General features: G+C 34.4%; 3 protein-coding genes across 11 annotated transcripts in view; all 3 read right to left on the reverse strand.

Annotated features, from left to right (window-relative positions):
• LOC124455578 (serine/threonine-protein kinase/endoribonuclease ire-1-like) overlaps positions 1-17,947 on the reverse strand; it is a 261,076-nt gene that overhangs the window by 49,969 nt on the left and 193,160 nt on the right. The window lies entirely within an intron of this gene.
• LOC124455587 (AP-3 complex subunit mu-1-like) overlaps positions 1-17,947 on the reverse strand; it is a 91,079-nt gene that overhangs the window by 45,766 nt on the left and 27,366 nt on the right. Inside the window, exons 2-15 of one of the 9 annotated variants that reach the window (XR_006951917.1) lie at positions 17,442-17,483; positions 17,098-17,204; positions 16,925-16,985; positions 16,670-16,825; positions 16,408-16,470; positions 14,412-14,478; positions 9,713-10,688; positions 8,888-9,193; positions 7,859-8,265; positions 7,174-7,771; positions 5,685-6,397; positions 4,684-5,303; positions 4,328-4,422; positions 3,357-4,235 (exon numbers count right to left, since the gene is read on the reverse strand). The exons of 1 other annotated variant lie outside the window; for it this stretch is intronic. Coding sequence is in view for 1 of the 8 variants with exons in the window: in XM_047006245.1 (XP_046862201.1) it covers positions 7,157-7,771; positions 7,859-7,990 (747 nt within the window). In the remaining 7 variants the exon portion in view is untranslated. Of the gene's footprint in view, positions 1-3,356; positions 4,236-4,327; positions 4,423-4,683; positions 5,304-5,684; positions 6,398-7,154; positions 7,772-7,858; positions 8,317-8,887; positions 9,194-9,712; positions 10,689-11,881; positions 12,816-14,411; positions 14,479-14,724; positions 14,740-15,450; positions 15,468-16,407; positions 16,471-16,669; positions 16,826-16,924; positions 17,205-17,441; positions 17,484-17,947 lie in introns of those variants that run through there. 7 more of the 9 variants (XR_006951916.1, XR_006951918.1, XR_006951919.1 and 4 more) reach the window with 7 other exon arrangements.
• The window catches only part of LOC124455577 (serine/threonine-protein kinase/endoribonuclease IRE1-like), a 72,019-nt gene that overhangs the window by 37,738 nt on the left and 16,334 nt on the right, over positions 1-17,947 (reverse strand). The gene's annotated exons all lie outside the window — the stretch shown is intronic.

Below are 17,947 nucleotides of genomic sequence, written 5' to 3' on the forward strand. Positions count from 1 at the left end.
TTGTAGCATCAGTTTTTTCTTGACTCACGCTTTGACGCTCTAAATGACGCTTTATATAGGTCAGTGAAGTATACGATGATACACATGACTTGCAACATTGTATTTGAATGTCAGGATTCCCTTCAAGGATTCTCTTTTTCTAATCATTCATGAATGGAATCTCCTCTAGTTTTGCTCGTGTCAATGATTTTCTTCACTCTTTCTTTACATGCCTTTATTAACACTTTGCTTGTGTCCTCACATTAAAAAAAAAACATTCATCTATCTTCGAAAATTTCCATAGGGACTTCCAATTATTAAATAACAGTACAAATTGCCCACATAAATTTTTTTTCAATAATGTAGAAATAATTGTTGAAAAACCTTTTTCCGTAGTTCTTGCAATAAACATGATTGTTTTACTAATGATTGAGCTACTTCATGTAAATTTTGTAAAATTATTTTGTGACTTAGGCATAAGCCGTATGCAAAAAATAATTATTTCTTAATGTTTATGCCCAAATACTGATCGTTTACCACACAATAAATCTTCTATTCTTGCTGTACCCTGTAGCGTAACATTTCAAACAAAGAGCATTGTTTGTTTTTCAATATGGAGTCCATTTTAAATAGAAGTACGCAGCCAAAAGCTCCATATTTCACTTCCCTAAAGATTGTTAAATTGGCACACTGAAAATTATAAATTCAAAAACAAATTACATAAATACAAAAACTCTAAAAATCTGTTTGGGGTCCTCCAAAACAAAGTTAAGCCTTTGGCAATTAGTTAAAAAGTAATTAGAAATTAACAGGAATCTAATCCAATAGACACCAGAAATATAAAACATAAAAATCATGTCTAGCTGACATCAATTGACTCGATACGGTTAAAAAACTCAGCCCTACGTTAAAAACGATTACATGGTGGTAATTTTCGTTCCAGTGCTGAGTTCGACACATGGCGATGTTAGAACGTTCAGGGGCTGTTTACATGATCCCAGTTAACCGGGATTTAGTTAGGCGTGAAATGATTTTGAGGGATTGATAGGGGCCAAGACTTCAAGGTTAAAAATTTGTACTGTTTGTTAAATGCCGCAGTTCATTTCTGTTGTAATTCTCAAATTATGCCAAATTGGTTGTTTTAATTTTATAGTTTTGCGTAGTTATTAAACCAGAATATTGTGAAATTGCTCGAGAAGATTTATCTGATGACGAGTATTGAATTGTTTCCTTTTGCCAACATTATTTAACGCTTGGCTGAATCACGGCTAACCGGGCTTCTGCAAACAGCCCATAATTGGAGTCGCAAATTCAACCCGATTAGCTAAAACTGGGTTGAAATTTCAGCACCGGGCTTGAACTCAGCACAGGGTTGAAAATTTGGCTTATAATCGCGCGTTTGATATAACGAATGATTTGTATTAAGACTGAGCTGAAGTTTAAACTCACTTAACGGAGCTCAATTCAGCACAGGGTTGAAAATGCTCCATGGCTGTGCAACTGGCTGCTGTATATTTAATTAGTTTATTGGCTGCCGTAAGCCATTTCATCATTCCTATTGGTCAGAAATTGCAAATGACTGGCTGCCACTATGGTAATCACATGTGTAATAAGATATGCGTGACACAAAAAATTTCAAAAGAGTGACTCTACTGTATATTTACTATACTGTAGCTGATCTAAGCTTCAGTCGCGATAGTTGGCGTAAGCAAGTTCTTCCAGTGTTCGGCGGCATTTTTGAGCGCTTTCCGGCACGCGTGTCATATTTTTCATGATATTCATCATGTTGAATAATGTTGGTCACGAATGAATGTTTCCTCCAAGTGAGCGCGCATGAAAAGCTATCACCTCAGCAAATGTAACTTTACGCATGCGCAGAGTAACTCATTTTATACTTTAGACGAAGATGGCGGCACAAAACGTGATAGCTGATATAATGTTAGAAGACCAAATTCATTTATCGAAAGTGGTTTTATCCAATCTACGATACTTCCGAAACTGCTCAGCATCTTCAACATCCAGCTCATGGACAATATTTGTAGCTCCCTGTGTGGGCCGTCGAGAAATTCCACACTTTGTACAGGTAGTTTATTTAGCTGCTTTCAAACGCCTTCGCCGTAGCCGCAATAAAAGTGGAAAAAGCAACATTTCTTTGTCTTCTACACCTGACGACGAATCAAACATACCATAAGCAGCAGCCATTTTGCTTTGAATAGCAAATATTACCGTAGACAGAGCATGCGTAAAGAATACATTTGCTGAGGCGATAGCTTTTCATGCGCGCACACTTGGAAGAAACATTCATTCCTGACCGAAATTATTCAACATGTTGAATATCTGGTAATTATGACACGGGTGCCGGAAAGCGCTCAAGTTTTCACTCATTTTGCATTTTATCTAACACAGACATTTGTTTTAATCGATTGCTGTTTTCCAACTTTATACATAACATTTTTCGTTTGCAGATGGCTTGTCTTCTGGTTTTAGTGTGGCATCTTTGATTTCATCCAAGTCCACTCCAAGTAGCAAAAAATGTCGGTCAACTTCGTAGAAATGCCCGGCTGGACTTCTACAGTAGAAAAACACAGGACTGCGGTCTATGCGTATATTTTACCGATATATTAAATAGCTCTTGAGATATTTGATGCGAACGGTAATAAACTGTAACACGAGTAGGACTGAGAATGACCATAACAGGCTTGCGAACGAAAAATCTTCCGATTGTAGAATGGAATATGCAAATCTATGGGTGTTTTCCATTAACAAAGTAAGCGGAGAATCATCAAAAAAGCATTTTGACATGATGTTGAAATGTGGCAGGTGTACAAACAGCTTGGATATATCCAATAATCAAAAGCAAAAGGGAAAAGGAAGATTTGTCAAAAATTTCTCAAATCTTTGGAGTGAAGTGAAACATGATCTGTATTTCATTGAATAAATTTGACAAATTTCATTGCATAAAGTTTTACTTAAATAATTGAATTCGACTATTTGCCAATATCAACTAGCTTTCATACTAAAAACATTTATGAAAAAATAAAAACCGTTCAGGTCCGAAACGATGTTTTTCATTTGTTTCAACGTAAAAAGCCACTATTCCTGCATTCCAAAATCTATAAAAAAAACATCATAACAGTTACAAGGTTACTGGCGGTGGATACTGAATTGTCAAAAATTAATTTTATTTGTTATTTGCAGAATTCAACTACATTTAAATGTCCACAACAAACACTTATCATAACATCAGACTGTTTCTTGTAGCAAGATACATTGATGATTAGATGCTGGATAGATCATATGACTGGAGTTATTCAATTCTTAACTCCTCTCTGTATTCTGCGATGAGGTAAATCTCCAACGCTCAAAAATCGAAATAATTTTGAGTCACAGCCATGCATATATTTAACAAAATACGAATGACGAACATACAATTTAAATTCATTTAACAAGATGAATGCCATGTATTGCGAGGGATACATTGCCACTACATGACTATACATTCGAATTAGTAATATTTTCAGTCCCATTATAAATATCTTAAGTAATCATATCCATTTGCGGAGATTACAATTTTTCACAGTATATATTACATAATTAATTATATGACTTCAGTATCGAGTGAGAAAATGTTTAAATGAAAAGTCATTAAATTTAAAAGCGAGACAATAAAACTTATGAGTAGATAGTGTAAACAAATCCTGAACAAATACACGATGTTCTTAATTATTTATCATTAAACTATTTATCCCAGGCGAGAGAAGTCTTTAAATTCGTAATCACTCTTTACAGCTACCAAGTCGCGAAATTCTTCTTTTTTGTTGTTGTCAAGAACGCTATGACTGAGGTCAGCAATGATGTTTGAGCCGACTTTGTCGCCCTTCTCGTCACCAAATTTATAAACTCGTATCTCTTCTTGTATTTCTTGTCTTTCTAACAGCGACTTGTACACGTCATCAAAAGAGCTCTGCTTCTCTAAATTAGCTGCAGTAAGCTCATTATTATTAACTATAATGATTTTTGGTTTTTGTCCATCATGGGAGTGAGGTATGTTGGACAGCGGTCGAATTCTTATTTCGTAAGATGGATCGATATGGCGTAATTCAATGAACTCAGAAGCATTGGAAAATAATGTATTATCAATTTCGAGTCTCAAGACGCCGTCTGTCTTTGCTTTATTGACTTTGAGGTACAAATGAAGATATGGCATCTCACTAGTCAGACGAGCTATGCCATAATTGCCACAAAGCCAAGAAAAACTGTAAAAGTTGAAAACAAAAGTATTTGACAGTAAAGCAGTGCGAAGCTTGCTTGCCATGTCAAATGAATGAAAAAGATGAGAAACACATACCTTCTTAATTTTTTATGCACGTCCTCTTAAATTTTGCAATCCTTGTTCAAGAATTTTTTTAGTGACTTCACTCTTTCCGAGACCCTGTATTACATCTAAAAAAATTAACTAAGGATCAACCGCACGGTTCTTATCAAATGAAAGAGACGGAAAACATTATGTTTAATACAATTTTTAATAAGCATTTAAATTTAAACCCTAAGTTGAGAAAACAAGTTCCGGTCACACACAGCAACATTATTTAGTTTCATATTAAAATTGAAAAGTCAATTTATTGCCATCGAGCATCTAAAATTAACACAATTGATACCTTGCGATCATCTAACTGACAAATTATTTTGATAGCTGTTGCTTACTGTCAAAATGCTTCTTGTGATCAGGTTTACTTTTCCAGTGAGTAGAGCTAATGACTTTGTGCACCAGAAGAGGAAGTTCAGGAAAACGTTGCAGGAAATATCTTTTATAATTGCCTTGCTTCACATATTGTAATAGATGCGGACGAGGCTTATCTTGCCAATGTTGGTCAACTTTTCGTATAAATCTTAAGCATCCTGCCCATGTAGACTCGTACTTTAGAGTTCTTATACTGTCGTTCACTTCAAAGTTGATCAAATCTTTGACGACTTCATCATCAATACGCTTCATCCATTCCGTGGAACTATACAACTGCTTATAAACGTCTGAAATGGGAGAATTTTGACTTTGTGAATGTTTCACCTCAAGTTGGTTCCCCATATCACGCAGCATGTTAAATTTCTCTTCGTCTGATTGTAGATAAGGGTGTTTTAACGCCTCATTGGCAGATGGTCTGTCTTCTGGTGAATGTTGTAGCATTCGCGATAAAAGGTCTTTGAACGTGGCATCCTTGATTTCGCCCAATCCAACTGGGTTTCCATTCAAAATGTTGTCTAGTATATGCCGTTCCAAAAGGATGTTTTCCCTTTGTTGCAACATAATAAGCCACCATTCCGGCATTCTATTTTCAATAAAAATTGTCATAAGCAGTCAGTGGTGGATACTAAAACCTTAGAGATTAAATTTATTTGCGATTTTCAGAACTCAACAATAAATGTGCAGCTGAAAAAAGTCTAAAAAATGTTCTCCAAATAGAATTGTAGCCATATATACGTATTAAAAGCAATCTAAATAAGGAACATACAATTGTAACTGTAACACGATTAACAAAAATTAATTTATTTCTATTTAAATTTATAGGTTGACACTATATGACGATACAATCGAGGTAAAGAAAAAAATTGAGGTAAAGTCAGTATCACTACCAAATACCAATATTTAATTAAATGCAAATAAAACATTGAGCTGTAGTTGGACCTCTAGTTCTACTTCAAGAACTTACCATAACGTCAGACTCTTTTTTGTAACGAACTTTCTTAATTGTATCATCTGATGCGTCATATGACTCTGGAGCTATCCAATTTTTAAAACCTCTTTGTATGCTTTGATGTGTCCAAGTTTCATCAGATAACATATGACTTATACCAAAGTCAGCGATTAAAAAACATCCTTGTACATCTCGAAGAACGTTCGAGGGTCTTAAATCCCGATGAAGAATAGGATGCACACCGCTGTGAAGATCAGCTAAACCTATTAAAATCTGCATAAGAATTGTAGGAAGTGCTTCTTGAAGATCTTGCAAAGTATAATATTTCACATAACTGTCTAACGATTCTTCACACAAATCCAATATCATGTACAAATACTCTTCGTCAAGGTTCTCTTCTAAATGCCAAATATTCAAAACATAATTTGATTGCTTTGCATTAAGACCATTCAAAATTTCTTTTTCTCGATTTGCATAGTCTACGCCGCTATCTTTGCGTATTCGCTTTACTGCTTTTCCATAAACATCGTTTCCCAGGGCAAGGTAAACACGGGTTCAATCACTTCCCTTACCAAGCAAAAACTCCTCCTTGAAAATTACACGCAATTCACTGAGCAGTGTAACATTTTCTGGATGTTTGCGTCCATATTCTTCCATCCTTTTAAACTTTTTCTGATGCATTATTGATTTATCAAAACATTTCCATGGTTGACGCAACAATTCTTGAACTTAAAGGAGAAGTAATAAATTCTGCAATTCACAGTTTTACTTGTTTTGGCAATATCACATAACATATAACATTGATGTGTTTTTCTCTGGATGAGAAAACACGGATGTTTTAACTTGATATGGATATAAAATTTACTCCGGTAGAAATGAGTTGGTCATCATACAATTCACGCCCAATAATCGACGTTCCACGATTAGTTCATTGCATGACTATACCAACCTTTAACTTAATAAAGCCAGTGGCGGATCTAGGGTACGTCAAAATAAATTGCTGCAGCTCATGCTGGGATATATTCCCATTTCCAAATACATAGAGGGAAGTCCATTGATAAAGTTTAATATTTTGAAATTCAAATCCAATAGTTTTGGTTTGAACATATTTTGAATTTAAAATTGGGCATCTATAATTCATTTTGACAAGCGCTAGATCTGCTATACTAGATTGAGCAATTCTGCAATAGATAAAACACACTTTGTTTTCACATTAACATAAAATATGAAATTTAGTATCTGAATGTTAAAAAGTTATATGACTAAAAATACTCTTAAAATAAATTGCATTTTTTGAACCGGAGAAACAGAAGCGCCACAAGTGCTCCGGACAAACAATGCAAAGAATTTATAAGGAAAGAGAGACTTTTTACGATTCACGAGAAAAAATTGCTTTTGCAAACAAGTAGAAAACCCTATTATGTTCCAACGTTACAGTGGGAAAATGCATATAATTTAGCAATATCGTTAAAACTGAAGAATTATTTCTATGGCTGTAACTTACTAGGAACACGTTTTTCCATATCAGGTCTTAAGATCCATTCGTTTAACCTCATGATTCTGTGCACCAGAAGAGGAAGCTCTGGTAAAACCCGTACAAAATACTCTTTATAATTGCCTTCCTTGATATATGGTGACAGTTTTGTACGATGCTCATCATGCCAATGCTGATCAACGTTTTGTATGAATCTTAAGCATCCTAACCATGTAGAGTCGTAGAGTTTCTTGTTGAAATGATCATCGAATTCATGAATGAGACGGATCTTCCAATTGTTTAGACCATTTAACTGCTCATGGACATCTGAGCTGAGAGGATGATCTAAACGCGGTATCTTTATCTCCGGTTGATTCCCAACTTCACACAGCAAGTCAAACTTTTTTTCATCAGATAATAGATAAGGGTGTTTTAAAGCCTCCTTTGCAGATGGCCTGAGTTCGGGTTTATGTTGTAGCATCCATGAAAGAAGATCATTTAGTTCGACATTACTGATTTCCTTCAAGCCAACAGGTTTTCCATCCAACAAATTTTGAAGTATGCACACTTTAGTACCAAAAGGATGTTTTCCTTTTGTTGCAACAAAGTAAGCCACCATTCCTGCATTCTAAAATAAATTAAACATAACAGAGTACGTAAAATGTAAAAACTAAATTTACGTACAATTTGCAAATAGTAACAACCCAATACCTACCATTACATCAGACTCTGGTTTGTAACGTGCTTTATCAAATAATTTTTCATCAACAATATAAGATTCAGGGGCAATCCAATGCTGAGTTCCCCTATTAGCAGCGCTTACATGTGTCTGAGAGTCATTCTTCATAATTCGACTAATACCAAAATCGGCTATCAAAAATTTGCCTTGTGTGTCTCGGAGAACATTGGAAGGTTTCAAATCTCGATGAAGAATGGGACGTGGACCGCTATGAAGATCAACTAATCCTTTTAAAATTTGTTTAAGAATGTCGGGAAGTATGTTTTGAAGGTAATCCAAACTGTTTGAATTTGATTCCACGTATTCCTTCAACGATTCTTCACATAGATTGAGAATCAAATGGATATATTCTGTTCCTGTATCTTGTCTCAAGCAATAATAATTTAGCACTTAAATGAAGATATGATCTTCGCACTTTGCTGGACAATTTAAGCAATCGTCTCAGGACCTGAAAAAATCAGGTGACTCAACGGGATTCGAACCCATGACCTCTGCGGTGCTCTGACCTACTGAGCTATGAAGTCACACAGTGGTGAGCAGGTCAATATTGTTGGGCTCATGTTTTCTCGTGAAAGGAATGTCATATGAATGTTTTATGCAGTGCGGTATTTGAAATCAAATGAAGACTAATACCAAAATCGGCTATCAAAAATTTGAGTCACCTGATTTTTTCAGGTCCTGAGACGATTGCTTAAATTGTCCAGCAAAGTGCGAAGATCATATCTTCATTTAATTTCAAATACCGCACTGCATAAAACATTCATATGACATTCCTTTCACGAGAAAACATGAGCCCAACAATATTGACCTGCTCACCACTGTGTGACTTCATAGCTCAGTTGGTCAGAGCACTGCACCGGCACCGCAGAGGTCATGGGTTCGAATCCCGTTGAGTCACCTGATTTTTTCAGGTCCTGAGACGATTGCTTAAATTGTCCAGCAAAGTGCGAAGATCATATCTTCATTTAATTTCAAATACCGCACTGCATAAAACATTCAAATAATTTAGCACATAATCCGACTTCTTAGCATTGATTTCATTAAAAATTTTTTCTTCGTGCTGTGCCTAATAAGTATTATCACGAAGAATTCGTTTCACTGCTTTACCGTAACCATCCTTTCCCAGTCCAAGATAAACACGGGTTCCATCACTTCCTCTACCGATGCAAAACTCTTCTTTAAAAATTACACGTACATCGTCCACATGTTTAACCTCAACATTAGGGTCTTTCCCATACTCAATTAATTTTAAGAGCAATTCTTTATGTTTTGTCGATTTATCATTGTATTTCCATTCATGCAGCTGCAATTCTGAAATAGAAGTAAAAGTATTCCATTTATAGAGAGAGTAATAAGTTGTAGCTAAATAGTCAAATAATAAATAAATAGCAGTGCTCGAGTTTCCTTACTGCACCAACGATTCAGATAGTATATGCAATTTGTAAAAAAAACTTACAAAACCACAAATAAACATATTACGACCATTTATTTAAGCAATGAGGTCTGATAAGAATGGCTCTAAAAAGCTCTTACACGGAAAATTTCACCCAGGTCTTTTACTCATATCATGAGGGTATTGTTTTGCAAAATGGAAAAACAAAAACTAAGACTAGTTTTTGTAACTAAACGAAAAGTTATTAGCTATTTTGCATAAACGTTTAAAAAGAGAGTGTGTATTCCACATTGAATTCATGCTAAACATTGAACACGGCAAACAAGTTTTACGTGAATTTCAAAGTAGATATTTTCAATCTTTCACCTTAAATTTATAGTATTTGTTAATTAACAAATTTGTCTCTTAATTAAGCTGAAGTCATGTGCATTTTGTACCTTGGTTCTTTTTTCTTTCATGAACTTCTTGTAATCTTGTTGTCATTGAATCCCTTAAGTAATAACGCTCTTCTTCATCGTATATTTGCACCAGACGCTCCATGACGGTCGTTTGTTTTTCTATATCTTCATCTTTTGTGACCATCTCCAGATATGTTTCATAAATTTCTACTGCTTCCCTATATTGCTCAAGTTTATCAAACAAGTGTGCTAATTCCCATAAAACAGCCAACAATCCACTGACAATTCCAGCTGAAGTGACAATTGACAAGTTCTTCATGTTGAGGTTGAGGAAATCTTTACCAACGTTAATACCACCAACTTTTCTTGGTCGTCGCGGTCGTTCACGCCGTTTATTTTGTTCTTGTTGATTTCCTTGTTGATTTTCTTTCCGTTGTCGAGGTTGCATTTCTTCTTCTTTGTGTTCACAATCAATAAAAGAGAATCCTTTTCTATAATGCTCCAAAGATTGCTCATAATTTCCGAGCGACTTGTTCAATCCTCCCAATGCAATATGGCAGAGACATTCCATTTCATCTTTCTTCATTGCGTCCTCCAATCTTTTAATGGTAGAATGAACACTCCCCAGGCCAAGGTATACTTGTTCAAAATATTCACTTTCAACTTTAGACGAAAATTTTAAGCAATGATTAAAACTGTTCAATCCCTCCTCGCAATTATCAGAGAGTGTGTAAGCATTACCAAGACCAAAATATGCTATCGTTTTCAGGCTATTTTCGTCTGCAACTTCTACACAATTATTGTAATGTTCAATAGCCGTTTTATAATCGCCATTATTCATAGAACAATTCCCTTCTTCCAAGATCCCCATAACTGCTGGAACCGTGAAAGCCTGATCTCTTCTAGTAATAATGCAAAAATTTATCTAAGTTCTCCAATGTTCTTCATGTGAACAGCAAACTTTTCTTTATTGTACTCATTTTTTTGCGCCAAACATCAAAGTTAAACTGTTTAACTATATAAGGCAAAATTATGAGCTTTATTTAGTCCACTCTTTAGTTTCAAAATTACAATAGAGGAAATTAGTTTGTGGAAGTTTAGAGCAAGCAAATGAGAGATCTGACTAACATGTACGAAGAGTGTGTGTAGGGTGTTATATACCAATAAATTAAAGATAGGGCAATTTTGCAAATTGAAGGCAAATCAATTCTCAATAATGAATGTTTTAACATTCCCCCCTCCCGATGAGTTTCGTAAGTTAATTAATTCATTAAAGTGCCCACTTCAGCAACATTGAAGTTAGGAGTGATTTCCACTGTATTTGTAAAAAAAGTTTTTAATTTTCTCAAATCGCTCCATTTTTAAGGCTGTTTAATCTAGGCAAAATGCTACTTTTTATGGAGCTTGTCAGTCGCTTGAAAAGTCTGGAACGACTTACTTTTGTAACGTCATGCAAAGTATTCATCAAGATGTATATACCAACCACTTGTTTGTCGGTAATTACACGTTGCAAACCCCCCACTCCCACAGTCACGAAAGTCACGCATCAAGACAATACTTAATACTTCTAACTTTGTAAACTTCTTAAAGCTACAATACATTATTTAGCATATGAAGACAACGCAAGATGCGACAACTTGAAATTGAATATAATATTCGTAGAATTCGTAGAATTCGTAGAAATTCGTAGATTAATATATCTAAATTGGGACATTTGCTCTAACTCGTATCTAATACATATTTGAGCAACATTACACATGCATAAACCAAGATGCGTCAATACCGAAACGTGCTTTGAAAAAACCTCAGCGTTTTATTCATGAATTTGTAGTAAGTAATGATTTTTCTAGGAAAGAAAACCAAACAAAAAAATTAAGGCGCCAATTTTTTTAATATAGAAGTATATAAGGTTGACCAGGATCAAAAAATTTTAAAATGTCTCGTAGTACAAAGCCCTCGGTGCAGTCCAATCTTAATTCGTATGTAGTTTCCAAATAGGGAGGTACCCACACGTCACAATGCATTGTAAATTACAACTTACATGACAAACTTATTATAAACCCCAAAGTTCAGGTCTACAGCGCGATGAATCTGTGTCAAAAGAAAATCACAAGACGCACAAAAATCAAATTCTTATAATCCGTTGGCCTTAGTTAGATAGTATACGGAAAAAGCGCATGATTGATTCTTTGGAAGCTTCAAAAGATATACATTTGATAAAAGTTGCATTTAATCTATTCGAGATTGCAGTAATGCAGCATAGATAATTGGTTAATGATAAACTATCTCAAAAGGTTGATTCTTCTAATTCTCATCAATAAGGTGCTTCACGTTTATGAAATAAACTTATCAACCTATAACTCTAAGTATTGAAGTCATTTCCAAGCATATTCTTTTTCATTAGAAAATTTGCTTGCGTGTGCTCTTCCTGCCACGTATATCATACCACTCTTGTCATGAATACACGTTAACAAAGTAAAAACCTATGTTATTGCCTTGTTTTATGAAAATCGAAATTCTGCATTTGACTAGAGACTAAAAACTGTACAAGAAATACACCAATTATTATGAAATGGTTTTCGTTTGATTCAACACTATTGACTTCTTCACCGATTTACTATCGTCTGACTACAAGCATCAAAACAACGAGAATGATTTGTTTTGCAAGTCCTCATACCGACATAAATTTTCTCAATTTGAAAAGATAACAGCAAGATATAGTGACCTGACGACCCTTGGTGGCGGAGATTGGAGGAGTTTTGAAAGGGCTTAGTTTAAATTTTACACGCAAATGCTTTCGAAAATGCCTTTGGTGTGAGCCATAAGCAAATACATTAGAGGAAACACAAAAAACAGTCGGTTATTCATCACATACATCACCATAAATTTGGTCCAAACAGCGAAACAGAAAAGACAAATATTTCATTTTCTAAACCATTCAACTGGAATTTACTTTCTCTTTACCGCATTTTTCACCATATTTTAGCATATGATCCATTGTACGAAAACCGCTGACAATATGAGTCCATGTTGAGCTCTTATAGAAGATAAATGATCATTCATTTTCTCTATGCTTTCTTACTTGTTCTTGCAATCATTTTATAAACGCTTGTTTATTAACAAATTATTAAACGTTTCATAACTGTAGAAAATAAAAAGTATTACGAGAAGAATTATTAATTTGGATATGCTGATTGAATAGAATAGACAAAACAGTGGCTAATAAAATAAACATCAAATCCACTTCATTTGAACAAATAAATTCACGTGATGCATAACTATATGAAGGTCTCTTCACTCGTCATAGACAATCTTTAAAACTTGTTATCAACGAGATTTAGTCCCAACGATATCTGTAACGTTACTTGTGGTTAAAAACGCAACAAAAAAATTCCCAATTCCATGGAACTACTGTATAGTTATCGCATTTATATATTTTTATATTTTCCCAATAAATTGTTCACTTTATACGTATCATCGGAGGATTTGTACATGGAAGTAACTCCGATGAGTTTGGAGAAGATCACGAAAATTCAATCAAACTACGAATGTGCCCCAAGTTAAATATATAAATATATATATAAATTGGGACAGTTGCTCTAACTCGTGTTAAATACATATTTGAGCAAAATTGCGCATGCATAAACAAAGATGCGTCAATACCAAAACGTGCTTTGAAAAATTCTCAGCGTTTTATTGATGAATTTGTAGTAAATAATGATTTTTCTACGAAAGAAAACCAAACAACAAAATAAAGGCGCTATTTTTTTAAATATAGAAGTATATGAGGTTGACCAGGATCAAAAAAAATTTAAAATATCTCGTAGTACAAAGCCCTCGGTGCAGTCCAATCTTAATTCGTATGTAGTTTCCAAATAGGGAGGTACCCACACGTCACAATGCATTGTAAATTGCAACTTACATGACAAACTTATTATAAACCCCAAAGTTCAGGTCTACAGCGCGATGAATCTGTGTCAAAAGAGAATCACAAGACGCACCAAGAATCAAATTCTTATAATCCGTTGGCCTTAGTTAGATAGTATACGGAAAAAGCGCATGATTAAATCTTTGGAAGCTTCAAAAGATATACATTTGATAAAAGTTGCATTTAATCTATTCGAGATTGCAGTAATGCAGCATAGATAATTGGTTAATGATAAACTATCTCAAAAGGTTGATTCTTCTAATTCTCATCAATAAGGTGCTTCACCTTTATGAAATAAACTTATCAACCTATAACTCTAAGTATTGAAATCATTCCTAAGCATATTCTTTTTCATAAGAAAATTTGCTTGCGTGCGCTCTTCCTGCCACGTATATCATACCACTCCTGTCATGAATACACGTTAACAAAGTAGAAACCTATGTTATTGCCTTGTTTTTTGGAAATCGAAATTCTGCATTTGACTAGAGAATAAAAACTCTACAAAAATACACAAATTATTATGAAATGGTTTTAGTTTGAATTGTTATTGCCTAAATAATTCTTACTTTGAATCCGGTGAGTTGCAAAGAATTATCCTGTTAAAAATATAATCTGAAGATTGTACTCGGAAAATAGACATATAAATAAGGAAGAAAGACAGGCTTTATGTGATCAAATTTAACTTCTGACACAATGAATTTTCTAATGAACGAAAAAATCCGCAAAATTCAACCTTACGTTTTAAAGCGTTCCGGTTTTTAATATCAACTATTAATGAGAGTACAATACAACTAAGTCTGCAAAACTTACAAAAAATTCTTCGGTCTTCAAGTAATTCAACACTATTGACTTCTTCACCGTTTTTACAACCGTCTGACTACAAGCATCAAAACAACAAGAATGACGTTTTTGCAAGTCCTCAAAACTACATAAATTTTCTCAATTTGAAAAGATCACAGCAAGATATAGTGACCTGACGACCCCTGGTGGCGGAGATTGGAGGAGTTTTGAAAGGGCGTAGTTTAAATTTTACAGGCGAATGCTTTCGAAAATGTCTTTTGTGTGAGCCATAAGCAAGTACATTAGAGGAAACACAAAAAACAGTCGGTTATTCATCACATACATCACCATAAATTTGGTCCAAACAGTGAAACAGAAAAGATAAATATTTCATTTTCTAAACCATTCAACTGGAATTTACTTTCTCTTTATCGCATTTTCATCATATTTTAGAATATGATCCATTATACGAAAACCGCTGCCAATATGAGTCCATGGTGAGCTTTTATAGAAGACAAATGATCATTTATTTTCTCTATGCTTTCTTAATCGTTCTTGCAATCGTTTTGTAAACGCTTGTTTATTAACAAATTATTAAACGTTTCATAACTGTAGAAAATAAAAAGTATTACGAGAAAAATTATTAATTTGGATATGCTGATTGAATGCAATAAACCAAGCAGTGGCTAATAAAAAAAACATCAAATCAACTTCATTTGAACAAATAAACTCACATGACGCATAACTGTATGAAGGTCTCTTAACTCGTCAGAGACAATCTTGAAAACTTGTTATCAACAACATTTAGTCCCAACGACATTGGAATTACTTGTGGTTAAAAACGCAACAAAAAAGACTCCTATTTCCATGGAATTACTATATAGTTATAGCATTTATATTTTTTATTTTTCCCAATACAATTGTTCACTGTTATAGATATCATCGGAGGATTTGTTCATAGAAGTAACTTCGATGAGTTTGGAGAAGATCATGAAAATTCAAACTATAAATGTGTCCCATTTTTTAATATTGACAAGAATACACCCCACCCAGGATTGAAAAAACTTACACATATTTCTCTTGTTTTCAAGTGCTGCAATAACTTTAATTTCTCCACCGTTTTTACAAAAAAAATCAAAGAAATAAGACGATGAAAATTTAGGGCGGAATTCATCCATAAAAGACTATGATCAAAATGCTATTGTTCAAATTAAATAAAAAAAGTGTATGCAACTGTGGTTAGCTATCAACCTTGGAAGTTGGCTGACTGTAAATTTTGCCTGTGACACACCACAAAGTGTATGCAACTGTGGTTAGTTATCAACCTTGGAAGTTGGCTGACTGTAAATATTGCCCGTGACACACCACAAAGTGTATGCAACTGTGGTTAGCTATCAACCTTGGAAGTTGGCTGACTGTAAATATTGCCTGTGACACACCACAAAGTTTATGCAACTGTGGTTAGTTATCAACCTTGGAAGTTGGCTGACTGTAAATTTTGCCTGTGACACACCACAAAGTGTATGCTACTGTGGTTAGTTATCAACCTTGAAGTTGGCTGACTGTAAATATTGCCTGTGACACACCACAAAGTGTATGCAACTGTGGTTAGTTATCAACCTTGGAAGTTGGCTGACTGTAAATTTTGCCTGTGACACACCACAAAGTGTATGCAACTGTGGTTAGTTATCAACCTTGGAAGTTGGCTGACAGTAAATATTGCCTGTGACACACCACAAAGTGTATGCAACTGTGGTTAGTTATCAACCTTGGAAGTTGGCTGACTGTAAATATTGCCTGTGACACACCACAAAAATAGCTACGAATTTCTCTTATAATGTTAAAAGATTAAAAAGGCACTTTTTCATGTTAACTACGACTTCTACACGATTATTAAAGCTTGAAGACATTAAACCTAATGAAAAATATTAGTAAAAATGCAATAAAGCAACAATTAAACCACAAATGATAAAGTTTACACAAATTTGACATAGCAACTTGGTGGAAAATATGACGTTTTACTCACGTTTCAAAAACTTTATAGTTTTATGATATTTTAAGTCCTTTCATTTTGAACATCTTTTTGTGACTACAGTGTAGATAATTAAATAGATAAGTTCACGTATCTTCGTTTTGTCAAAATAAATTTACAAGAAAAACACGTTAAAATAGAGACGTTCATAGCAGATAAATTTTTGATGGAAAAATCCCTAAGAAAGTTAGAAACAATACCCAATTTGCGATTGGAGCGCAATGTATCATGAACAAAACTAAAAAACTTTACATACGTTTAGGAAATACATTTTCTGGAAAATCCATACGCTCTAAGTACCCCAAGTACGTAACACCAGAAAAACGGAAAGAATTGAAGCCAAGTTAAATATTGGAGTGGCAACTTCTCGTTCGGACCAGCAACTCCGTATGCTTCAAGTAGCCATGTAACACTAGAAAAATAACAAGAATCCAAGCAATATTGAACAACAAACCATGCTAGCTAATTTTTTTTGAAAAATGTATAAAATTTCCAGCTTGTAGTAACAAACCATCTAAAGCCTGATTCCAATTTGGTATTAATGCTTTAACAAGTCAGACTTTTCCTCCCTTCTAAATTTAGAAAGGTTCCCTTTTAAACATTGTACACTGCACTCACAGTGACTGCACAGTTGCTCCAAGTGAAATTTTTCTCTGAACATAACGTGCTGTAATATAAATTAACCTTTTTGCCTGCATAGTATTGTTGCATTGAAGCAATTTAATCGTTCAACATCGTTGAAGATTGCATTTACAACGTTTCTTTTTTTCTCCAACGGTAAAGCTCCATTGCTAATGAAATCACAATAGATGATATATTTTTAGTGCGGAACTTATATGCAAGAATTCCCGACCTGTAACATGCATACATGCATGTTGAAAAATACACAACAACTTGAATTATCTTTTCGAAAGCTAAGCAAAATTTGTTCTGTCGAAGAATTAGGAAGGAGATTCGCGAATTGTTAACCACGCGTAAATGTTGTGTTGTGCTTTTATTCAACAAAATTTTATGTTCTTATCTGATACCGTCCATCTGTTGTTTCTTGTCTCCTTTCATAACTTGTAGTTCTATAAAGAATGCAACCTAGTTACATATTAAACTACATCAGAAACCATATAACACTAGTTGGACTCAAGTCATCTGTTCAAGATAAAAATGAATACCACTTTGTGCAACAAACCATGCAAAGTGTACCCCTACATACACAAAAACCATGCAAAATGTATCCCTACATACACAAAAAACCATGAAAGTGTACCCTTACATACACAACAAACCATGCAAAGTGTACCCCTACATACACATCAAACCATGCAAAATGTTTCCCTACATACACAAAAAACCATGAAAGTGTACCCCTACATACACAACAAACCATGCAAAGTGTACCCTACATACACATCAAACCATGCAATGTGTACCCCTAAATACACAACAAACCATGCAAAGTGTACCCTTATGTGTACATCAAATTATGCAAAGTGTACCCCTACATACACAACAAACCATGCAAAGTGTACCCCTACATAAA

Source organism: Xenia sp. Carnegie-2017, unplaced genomic scaffold (assembly GCF_021976095.1).
Source record: "Xenia sp. Carnegie-2017 unplaced genomic scaffold, XeniaSp_v1 HiC_scaffold_4, whole genome shotgun sequence".
Classification (NCBI taxonomy): domain Eukaryota; kingdom Metazoa; phylum Cnidaria; class Anthozoa; order Malacalcyonacea; family Xeniidae; genus Xenia; species Xenia sp. Carnegie-2017.